The sequence below is a fragment of the Sinocyclocheilus anshuiensis genome, unplaced genomic scaffold, assembly GCF_001515605.1.
Source record: "Sinocyclocheilus anshuiensis isolate Anshui unplaced genomic scaffold, SAMN03320099.WGS_v1.1 scaffold281, whole genome shotgun sequence".
NCBI classification, from domain to species: Eukaryota; Metazoa; Chordata; class Actinopteri; order Cypriniformes; family Cyprinidae; genus Sinocyclocheilus; species Sinocyclocheilus anshuiensis.
In genome coordinates, this window is record NW_015540849.1 from 708,269 (window position 1) to 720,139 (window position 11,871).

At 37.0% G+C, this 11,871-nt stretch overlaps 1 protein-coding gene across 2 annotated transcripts in view; it reads right to left on the reverse strand.

Annotated features, from left to right (window-relative positions):
* LOC107687692 (oxysterol-binding protein 2-like) overlaps nt 1-11,427 on the reverse strand; it is a 52,354-nt gene extending 40,927 nt beyond the window's left edge. The window contains exons 1-2 of one of the 2 annotated variants that reach the window (XM_016485136.1): nt 11,219-11,427; nt 10,753-10,794 (exon numbers count right to left, since the gene is read on the reverse strand). In XM_016485136.1, the coding sequence (XP_016340622.1) occupies nt 10,753-10,794; nt 11,219-11,414 (238 nt within the window). In that variant the 5' untranslated portion in view covers nt 11,415-11,427. The remainder of the gene's footprint in view (nt 1-10,752; nt 10,795-11,218) is intronic. The other variant, XM_016485137.1, reaches the window with a different exon arrangement.
* Between the last annotated feature and the right edge of the window lie 444 nt (nt 11,428-11,871).

Consider the following 11,871-nt stretch of genomic DNA (forward strand, 5'->3'; position numbering starts at 1 on the left):
TCGCGTCACTGGCGTTGCTCGCGGTAGAAGTTGAAAACTTTTCAACTTTAAGCGTCAATGCAGGCGTCAGCCAATCAGATCTCCTTATGCAAATACCCTAGCACAGACGCTAGCCAATCTCGTTCATGCAACACCAGAAAAGTAATGCGATTGGCTGTTGTCACTATGACGGTCGCGTCAGCACCAAGCTTCAGACATAACCTCCGTCAAGTGTTGATGCTGACGCCCCGTGTGAATGTAGCGTTACGGGTTTGGAACGAAGTGAGGGTGAGTAATTAGTGACACAATTTTCATTTTTGGGTCAACTATCCCTTTAAAAAAAGTTATCACGAGTATTGTGTTCAAAGTGGATGTCATAGCAAATGTCAGCAGACAGTCAAGATTTGAAAGTCAAAAACAAGACTTTATTTCTGTGGTAGGTTGCCATATGTAGTCCGTCTCTCTGGTTTCTGTGGTTGCAAAATGCTTAGACTATTCAACTATGTCATCTAATAACTTCAGTTATATAGAAACACAGATTGGTTTAATTTAAATCTGAAAAGTAAGTGCAATTTCCTCTTGAATAACTGCTAATTGATCAGACAAGTTCTTAAGACACAGTCATAACATAATGTTTTTGATAAAGTTTTTGCAACTGGCCCTGGTCTCTAGTTAAGAGAAAAATGCAAAAGAAAATGTTTTAGAGAGGTTGTGTGCATGAATAACCAATAGTAATAGGGATGCTGTCCACTAAAGACCCACTAACTAAAATATCTAATACAGGGATGGGCAATTCTAGTCCTAAAGGATTTTTCAAGTGTGTTTGATTAGGGATAAAGCTAAATTCTCCAGAGCAGTGGCTCTCCAGGACCAGAATTGCTTCTCCCTGGTACAACAGCTATTGTGGTCATAGTATTGTGGTCAGGTATGGCCTGCCACCTGCTGGCTTTTTTATGAAGTTACACTATAAACCACATGTTTACACGAAGCAGGTGACAAACAGATTTAGTTGATGATGACTTATTAACCTGGCAGATGCTTGTATCCGAAGACACCTACAAAGCCTTCAAGCTACACATTTATCATATGTGTTCTCCAGGGATTAAATCCCATGACCTTGGCATTGGCGAATCTGTATTTCAGTCTATGCAGGATCTCAGTGCAGGATCACATCACCATGACACCCACTCCCACCATCCTGACAACCAGACACTGGAGCACAGGGATCAGCCGCTGTCAGAGTGACTCAGAGTATGTGTGAAAACAAACAGAGTGAGGTGGGTCTTCTGGGATTCTGAGGCAGAGACAGAGACAGAGACAGACAGACAGGTGGGGATGCAGATAAAAATACTGGTGCAAAAATAGACACTGTTCTGAGCGGGGCTTTTAGAGCTCATGGTGCTGATCTAAAAGCTTGAGATCAATGATGTGAGTCTGACCCACTTCTCTGTCTCTCACTTCCTTCAGGAGATCACACTCTGACATCATCAGATTTCAGCACAGCTCAGGCTGACAAAGGCAACCGCATTTTCCACTGAAAACCTTGTCTAGACCAAATCATGCTTGAAAAAAAATATTTCGGTTCCAGTTTAGTAGTATCTTATTATTTTAATCTTAACCTTGATTTTCACATGAGCAGTTTAAAGGGTCATCAATATTTCTCATCTGTTTTAATAAAAGAAAAAGAGTAATTATATTAATACTAACAAAAACAAGTATCATGGTTTCCACAAAAATATTAAGCAGCACAGCTGTTTTCAACATTGATTGTAATAAGAAATGTTATCAGCATACTAGAAAGATTTCTGAATGATCATGTGACACTGAAGACTAGAGTAATGGCTGCTGAAATTTCAGCTTTACATTCACAGGATTAAATTACATTTTATTCCTATATTAATTTAAATATATTAAAATGAAAAATTATTCTTTTAAATCGTAATAACATTTCACAACATTACTGTTTTTTTTTTTTTTTCTGATCAAATAAATTTCAGACCCCAAACTTCTGAACGGTAGTATATGTACTGTATATACACATTAATTTTGTATTATGGAATTATGCTAGCTATATGATCTATATGTGGTCTTTAATGTAAGCCATCGTATTTTGTACAAATTTAAATGTCTAAGTTCTTTTCTTTTTTCCTTTTTTATTTATCTATATAGCACATTTAATGCAACCACTGATTGCCCAAAGTGCTTCATTGTCACTAACACGCATGCATAAATAACATACAACCACAGAATAAAAAAAGAAATACAGAGATCAACACACAGTCATAGACAAGGTAAACAATCAAAAACACCCCATCACAAAGATGCTCAAGAAATCTTTAAAAGATCTGCTTTTAACCTTACATTTTGGCAGTGACTTTATTGACCTTACAGAAAAAGGGAGATCATTCCAAAGTTTGGGCTCTGTCACCCTTTTGTTTGCATTTAGTTCTTACAACACAGAAAAGTTAGAGGAAGCTGGGGAGTTGTGTGATTTCACTGGCCTTTAGTATTTCATGTTCTGAACATGATTCATTACAGACCATTTATACATGGCACACAGACAAAGGGATTGAATCATTTTAGTTTGAGAGAGTTCAGGTGCACTGACCACAAACACACACAACATCATCAGTGTTCTGTCTGCCATTCAACTCTACAGAGGAATTAATCAGTCATTTATACTGACACACATACCGCTCGCATAGACAGAATACACAGAATGTGACAGCTCTGCAAAAATAGAAAGCTTGGGTTTGTTTGTGTGTGAGAGGAAAGAGTGGGCAGCATCTGGAATGGAATGAAGAGAGGGGGCTGGAGCACAGCCAGGGTTTCATATGGATGAGAGTCTGACATACAAGAGAGATTAGAGAGAGAAATAAAAAAGAGCTCTGTTGTCACGTGAGTGCTGGCTAGGTTCTCGTGGGGGGGAAGTCGTGGCCTAATGGTTAGAGAGTCGGACTCGAAATCCAAGGTTGCGGGTTCGAGTCTCTTACCGGGAGAACTGAAATCACGTGCCAAAATAAACACACCTGCCCCCTTGTGGTGAAACTTTTAAAAGCAGAAAACATTTTTCCCCACTTTATCCCACTTATATGATGAATACTAATTTGAGCAATATATCTTTGTGTAAAAAATTATTTAAAATCTGAAAAATAAAATAAAAAATTATTCAAACATAAAATATGAATTATAAAATATCTGTAGTTTTTTTTACTCTTGTCAGTTATAATTTTTCATTTAAACAAGCTAAGTACAATGGCACATACAACCCATGAATAACTGAATGAAAAGTTACACATTTTCTACACTCATTCGTGTTCATAAAATACAGCAAAACATTCCTTCAGTGTTAAAGTACATGAACGGTTAACGTCTGGAGCTATGAGTACATAAAACACAAGTTCTACCCAAAAGCAGAAGACATCTGCTTCAGGAGCTCACAGAGCAATGACAGCTGTGTGTGTCACAGGAGATGAGCGCTTCAGGTCTCAAATATAGGACAGCGCTGTAACATGGCGAACGTGCTGACCCACTCTGACCCTGAGAACTGCCAAAGAACTAACAGACAACACACTGAGTGATCCATACAGCTTTGTATAATAACATTTACAGCTTGACCCAAGAGTTTAATTTAAGTATTGGGAAGCTCTTGAAGGATCCTTAGATCCTCACGTGCAAATTGTGTGTGTTGGGTTTTTATTTTTATGTTTTTTCTTATTCATTTATAATCATTTATTCACATAATCATTTTATAATCATTAGTCATTTATATGATTTATTATTTGATTATTATTATCATTTGATTATTTTTATTATTTATCATTATATTATTTAAGCATTTTTATTGCTTATTCATTTATTATATTTCTGTATATTATATTTCTTATTAATTTTCCCTAGCTTATGCATTTTCATTGTTGTTCAATCTCATGCTTGTGGGGTTTCAAGAACTGTTTTGTCTGTATGAATGGAGATAGATAAGAGGGAATGTTTATGGAAACCCAAGGTTTATGGGATGTTGCTGTGAAGCAGTTTTGGTGTAACAGTACATGTTGAATTTGTGCTGGTCAGACGAAGTTTGAACATTGAGACATACGCAACTAAGATTGTTCAATAAACTCTGTTACTTTTTACCATCATCACTTCGTCTCCTGCTTCTGCTCTTCTCTGGCTTTCCTCAGTCAACTTCTTGACTGACAGAAGACTGTTAAACACTCGTTTTGGGTATTTTGGATACCAGACAAGACTTGCTGTTGACAGGGTTTGGGTATTAACAGCGCTGCTAACTTAGTTATTATGTTACTGGACAAACTCATATTTTCTGACGGGATCTGGCGTTCGGGGCTGGATCCTAAATATTATCTGGCGTGGAGACCTGGGGCCTGTACCATGATGCCGGATTAGCTGGCTAGGTAAGTTTCAGTTTAGTTTGCACCAATCCTGGGTTTTAGGTACCATGAAAGTGGCTTGGCTTTTAGTGGTGTTCATCACTATAGTAACTTACGCTCCACAGCTAACCAGCTCCGGGGCAGGTTATGTTCTGGTTTAGAGATCTCAACCCGAAATTTGACCAATCAGCTTCAAGCAAAGTGACACATGTCTGACGCAATAAAGCCACTCCCCCAGTTTCTCTTACTCCAAATTAAATGACGCTTCATATCATATGATTTATTATTTGATTATAATTATCATTTGATTATTTGTATTATTTATCATTATATTATTTAAGTATTTTTATTGTTTATTGATTTATTATATTTCTGTATATTATATTTCTTATTAATTTTCCCTAGCTTATGCATTTTCATTGTTGTTCAATCTCATGCTTGTGGGGTTTCAAGAACTGTTTTGTCTGTATGAATGGAGATAGATAAGAGGGAATGTTTATGGAAACCCAAGGTTTATGGGATGTTGCTGTGAAGCAGTTTTGGTGTAACAGTACATGTTGAATTTGTGCTGGTCAGACGAAGTTTGAACATTGAGACATACGCAACTAAGATTGTTCAATAAACTCTGTTATTTTTTACCATTATCCCTTCGTCTCCTGCATCTGCTCTTCTCTGGCTTTTCTCAGTCAACTTCTTGACTGACAGAAGACTGTTAAACACTCATTTTGGGTATCAACAGCTCTGCTGACTAGTTGTTCTGTTACTGGACAAACTGATATTTTCTGACGGGATCTGGCGTCTTATTGATTTATTATATTTCTGTATATTATATTTCTTATTAATTTTCCCTAGCTTATGCATTTTCATTGTTGTTCAATCTCATGCTTGTGGGGTTTCAAGAACTGTTTTGTCTGTATGAATGGAGATAGATAAGAGGGAATGTTTATGGAAACCCAAGGTTTATGGGATGTTGCTGTGAAGCAGTTTTGGTGTAACAGTACATGTTGAATTTGTGCTGGTCAGACGAAGTTTGAACATTGAGACATACGCAACTAAGATTGTTCAATAAACTCTGTTACTTTTTACCATCATCACTTCGTCTCCTGCTTCCGCTCTTCTCTGGCTTTTCTCTGTCAACTTCTTGACTGACAGAAGACTGTTAAACACTCGTTTTGGGTATTTTTGGATACCAGACTTGCTGTTAACAGGGTTTGGATTAACAGCGCTGCTGACTAGTTGTTCTGTTACTGGACAAACTGATATTTTCTGACGGGATCTGGCGTCTGGGGATGGATCCTAATTATTATCTGGCGTGGAGACCAGATCTAACACGCTGGAATGAGATTTTTAATTAAAAGGAAATTACCATGTATCTTTAAACACATGCAGCAACAGCTTTGACCAAATAGTGCCTTGTCTTTCAAGAAAAAAAGAGAGAGCTGCAAAATAGCAGGCACTGGCTATATTTACATTGACTGCAATAATATGAACAAGACCTAATATTCTCAAAATGATTAAATTCATATTTCCATTTGCATTTGAGGTTGTTGATTAATGAATGTTGTCTTCACATTGTATATATCCAACTCTCAGTTCTAAAGTAGTAAATAAATGGAGTCTTGCAGTCCATGTAAACATGTCCTCTAGAGGTCCTAAAGTTTGAATAGCACTGTTACATAAACATAAGCAATAAAATCATGCTCCATGCAGTCCTGAAACCCAGAGGTACCATCTCATCTAGCCTGGTTCAGCATTCAGTCAATGAGAAGCATGAACAAATCTACAGTATGTAGTGTTTCAAGCCAAAGGCTAATACCATCCACTCGACAGCTCACTGTTCAGGTCAAAGACATCTTTAGTGGAAAGAGAGATTTGACCTATCTGAAGCAATGCAGTTACCCACAGCAGTTACCGCAAACTAAACAATCCAAAAAAAACAACATCTTTGAGCCAGTCCAGTCCGAATGCAATCATTCCAGGTCTCAACAAAAAGGACTGCCTGAAAAGTGTGAGATAGTCTCAAGTCTTAATTTAAAATTCTATTCACATTTCAATATTTGGTTTTCTATGATATATTGAACATTGTTGTTCAATTCTGATAATTTAAATGCATTATCAGGATAATGTTAGCCAGCTGGCTGACGTGGATGACGCTTTGTCATGTCTTTTTTTTCCGAAATTTAGAATGGGTTGAAAATGATAAATCATCATATGTCATTGTTTTTTCAGACAAAGTGCATCTATTAATTCATATATTATATCTGGTTAATTACCAGTTCTTATTGCTTAATTCCGTTACATTTATTCATTAGGTTTTTTTTTTTAAAGTGGTCATGAACTGCCTTTGTTTTTTATTTTGTACTGTTCTCTGAGGTCCACTTATAATGTTATCAAGATTTTTACATCAAAAAACATCATAATTCAGAAGCAATAGGCTATTTTCTGTCCTATTTTGACCCCCCTCATCAGAACGCTCTGTTTGAATAGGCGAGGCGGACTGTAGACTTGGAAGTAAATGCCCACTGCCAGTGTTGGGTGTAATTAGTTACTAAGTAATCAGTTACTGTAATTGAATTGCTTTTCCCTTGAAAAAGTAAAGTAAGGGATTACTCTTATTTTTTTCTGTAATTTAATTACAGTTACTTCTTATGTAATTGAACTGGACCGCCCAATACAGTAAAACTGCACATTTTAAAGTGGCCTTTTATTGTGGCCAGCCTAAGGCACACCTGTGCAATAATCATGCTGTCTAATCAGCATCTTGATATGCCACACCTGTGAGGTGGATGGATTGTCTCGGCAAAGGAGAAGTGCTCACTAACACAGATTTAGACAGATTTGTGAACAATATTTGAGAGAAATAGGCCTTTTGTGTTCATAGAAAAAGTCTTAGATCTTTGAGTTCAGCTCATGAAAAATGGGGGCAAAAACAAAAGTGTTGCGTTTATAATTTTGTTCAGTGTACAATGCAATAGTGGATTTAAAGTCGGCATGAAATCAAAATTGAAAATTCTTATTTTTTAATGGAATACTGTAGTGTTTATAATAAATAATTTATCCGTGCACTTAATTATTTTTTTTAAATTCATGTGCCCTCGTAATCTTTAATCAAAAATGTTAACCTCCCCTCCCCCTCAAAACGACTCATCTTCTCTTCCGGTCACGAGCTATGGCGCAAGGGCGGAGCTAGTGACGTGAGGGGTAAACGCTGGGATAAACAACAGGGGGAAAAGCTGAAGCTGATGCTTCACTTTATAGAAATCAATGCATTGACCAGTGCTGACGCAAGCCATGGGGGAGTACACTACCCTTAAAAATTGAAAGGATATTAGGATATTACGATATTACCACAACATTACTCTTAGAACATCGCAAACTATTTTTTTATGAATATGACTTAACCTGATGGAGGACGCGCTCAGTCATTCAGGCAGTCTCTCTCACGCACGCGTCTCTCTCTCTCTCTCGTGCGCGCGCTGTTAGGCATGTTTTGTGCCATTGATCATCCTCGTCGTCGTCTTCCTCAATAAATAAAACATTTCTTCATTCTAGGGTGTCGGCGGTGAATCCAGTGGAGAGAAATCCCCCCACAACTAACTGCAAACTGGCATTCAGATCTGCCTGCATTTTGTTAGCAACGCCAACTTCCAATGATCCAATCAATTCCCGAAGGACGAAATCAAGTCCCGCCCTCTCATTTCAGATGCTGTTTCACTAGGAATTATACATCACAGTAGAGATAAAAAGACAATCGTATTCCGTTTCATGCCGACTTTAACATCAAAATTTTAAGTCCAACCTTAAAATGCATGCTTTTTATGTACCCTTCTAACTTTAAATACTTTGGTGAGTTAATAAGAACATTGGTAACACTTAAGTGTCCAATTCTCAATATTAACTAGTTGGTTATTAGCATGAATATTACTGGGATATTTGCTGTTTATTATTACTTTAAAAAAAAACACATATTAATGTCTTGTTCTGCAAGACCTTATTCTAAATCCTTAATCCTACCCAATTCTTAAACTTAACAACTACTTTACTAAGTATTAATACGCAGTAAGTAGGAGTATATTGAGGCAAAAGTCATAGTTAACAGTTAGTTAATAGTGAGATTTGGACTCTAATCTAAAGTGTGACCAGAATAATTTATGTAGTTGTCTATTATTTATTTGAAAGAATTAAAAGAACCGTTTCATGTCTATCCTTATTCATTAACTTGTCAAGGTTGATATAGGATTTAGAAAGTAATTAGTAATAATGAATTAAATACTTTTTGGACAGAGTAATTTGTACAGTAATCTAATTACACTGTTGAAGATGTAATTAGTAACTAGTAATTAATTATTTTTTAGAGTAACTTACCCAACACTGCCCACTGCAATGATTGGCTAACATTTGTGTAAGATTGACAGTCTACATCCTTCACAGATGGACACGGCTGGGATTTAGGTTAAAAACACATTATTATTCAGTAAATATCAAACAATCTGTAATAACAGACAAAGCAATAGTGACCACGTAATAAAAACAGTTACTCAAACTTGTGTAGTGCGACATTACTGTCAGATCCAATATAGTCAGCACAGCATTGTCTTTTAGTTTCAATCTTTCTGAGAATCCTGCATGGAATTGTGCCTTGTTTGTAAACGAATCAGCGGTAAAATGAAGTGAACAAAGGACCAAGTTCTTACTGACATTAATTAAGAATTAAGTTCATAAAATAAAGTTTCTCAATTGATTGCTGTGTAGACCTGAGTTTGCCTCTCTCATTATTTACACTACATGCATGAATCAGTGGGCGGGGCTAAACAGGCAGTGATGTATAAGCAGGTGTTGATCTTCTGCGGAGACCGTGTTTAGCTACACTATTATGACATAAAGTCACATATTCCACAACCAGGCAAAATAATGATATTTAAAAAAGCATCATATGACCCCTTTAAGACAAAACTTGAGAAGAATTCAAATTCTTGAAAAGGATCTTCTTAAAAATCATCATAAATAACTTCTTAAATTTAGGACAGCCCCAGACTTGTCTTAAATCCCAAACAGTAAGAATTATTTAATGAATTTAGAAATGACAGCAATGACTGATAGTGTAAACAATGATCGGTCATGATTAGTCTATGTGTGACGCTACTTTTTGCTGACTTCAAAACTCAGTAGCAACTCTAAAATGAGTCAGATAGGGAGCTTTAATTGAACGCTTTTAATTTGAGTTTATACGACATAATCTTTGGCAGTATTCTGGGCACATGAATGCGCAGGACGCGTTTGCTGTAGTAGTGCGGACACACATCCCGGAAGCGTTCACTCAGATGAGAGCGCAAAAACACAGCACAAAAATGAATGAAACATATCGCTGCAGCTTGAGACAGGCTATTTTAAAAATAACTGTTCAAAAACACGGCGCATTAAAAACGTGAAGCTGAATGCCAGTCAAACTCGCGACGAAAATAATGTGCGTGCTTACTAAGATTATTAGGGTAATCTGCAGGAAGCGCAAAAAGACAATAAGGTGTGAGTTTATCAGTGCGTCATGTATTCACTGTTATTTTCTTCTTAAAGGGGTCATAGGATGCCCATTTTCCACAAGTTGATATGATTCTTTAGGGTCTTAATGAAAACATGATGCGTGCGAACATAAGACGCATTTATGTAGATCGGGGGGCGCATTCCCTTAAAAAAAAAACGTAATCCACTGCGTCTTCAGCGGCGAGCAGATAAAAAAAAACACTGGGTGGATTTTTTATCATTTTAGGGTGGTTGTGTACACACACTGCCAACACACATTTCAGTTCAAACAACTTGTAAAAGTGCATGTAGCATCATATGACCCCTTTAAGAAAAAACTAAGATGTTCTTAAGAATATATTTGAGAACTTAAGAATTTTTCAAGAATTGCACTTAAGAACATTTTTACGAACTTTTTTATCTTAAGAAATTTCTTAACTTATTTCTCAAGAAGATTTTCGTGAATCCGGCCCCTGTTTTTTTGGCAGACTGGCTTCAATATAAACTGTTTTTAGACTAATGAGAAAGTTATCAGTTCTGAAACTTACAGGATGTTTTTAATAATACAATGACCTCCTATATGTGAAAAGATCAAGGGAATTTTGATTCCTCAGTTCATGACCCTTACAAAACCTTAATTTAGTTTTTAGTTAGTTAATTAAAAACATTTTTTAAATAAAAACAGACCTTTTTATGGTGCGGCCAGTGAAAATCCAATGACATGGCCAGCGCAAATTTGATCTCCTGACTGGACCAGAAGAAGAAAATTCTTATTGCTGAGCCCTGCAATTTTCTGCAAACACTCTGAACTACACACCAACCCTGCAAACATGATGCAAAGCCTCTGTAAGAAGCCCAGTCACCTTACCAGACTGATAACGGTGTGTTAGCGGGGCTGTGGGGTCATTGTCTAAAAGCACAGACATTTTCCATTAAAAACCTTTATGCAGCAGCTCAATTAACACGATTAGTTCTAAGCAGAGAGAAAACATGGATCCAGACGAGCATTTCTATACTGTTTCAATTACAAAGTAACACTTTCAACCATATGATTAGATGCCATCTTGCTAAAAAGGCAGATGAGTGTCCTCATTTGCTATAAAAGCAACTTAAAAGTGACCTATTGTTTCCAGGAAACTTCAGATAAATGTTTGTTAAAGACTGATGTGATGTGTCGAATATAGTAGAATCATTGTCCCAGCTTATTATATGGACAATCAATTTACAAGCCCAAATAAAATGTTGGCAAATCAGTGTGGCAATGATCAATTTCAGTTTAAAAGCACAAACTAAAAAAAAATTATCTATGTTCACCAGAATTTTCCCGCTCTTACCAGACTGATCATTCATCATTCGGATGGCTTTGGCCTTGGCCAGCTCCAGTGCGGTGACCCATCTCTGCCTCTCCACCTCTGTGCTGGCTTTCAGATGGTACGTGCGCCCCCCACTGCTCAGAACAATATTGCAGGCGTCTTCAGTGTCGATGTGCGCCGTGGCCAGGTTGATGGTGCCGCGGCACGTATGGGCCATCTCTGCCTGTGTCCTATCAGGAGCGACGAAGACAGGAGCAACCAAAACATGGAGTGCAGGAAATGAGAGGGAGGTGTTAGTACATGATGACAAAAAGACACCAAAAGAAAAAAAAATTTTTAAATCACAGAAAGACAGACACAGTAAACAATGAGGAGAAGAAGAAGAGAGAGAAAAAGAAAGTGATTAATAATATTGTTAAATCATTAATTAAAATGTCCAGTTTCTCAAATATTGAAGAGAGATACCACAATGCATAACTTTTTGTTATGATGTAACTTGCAGGATAGCTGTACTGTGAATGAAATCATATGTAGAGTGAATAATGCATCAGTCGTATGTAAGAGAGAAAAACAATGAGCACCTGTAAGCGGCACATTACTACACACAGCTGCATACTGAGTGGGCAGAGAATAGTAGTTAACATGGCTATTGTGTGTCAGCTGGCCAAACAACA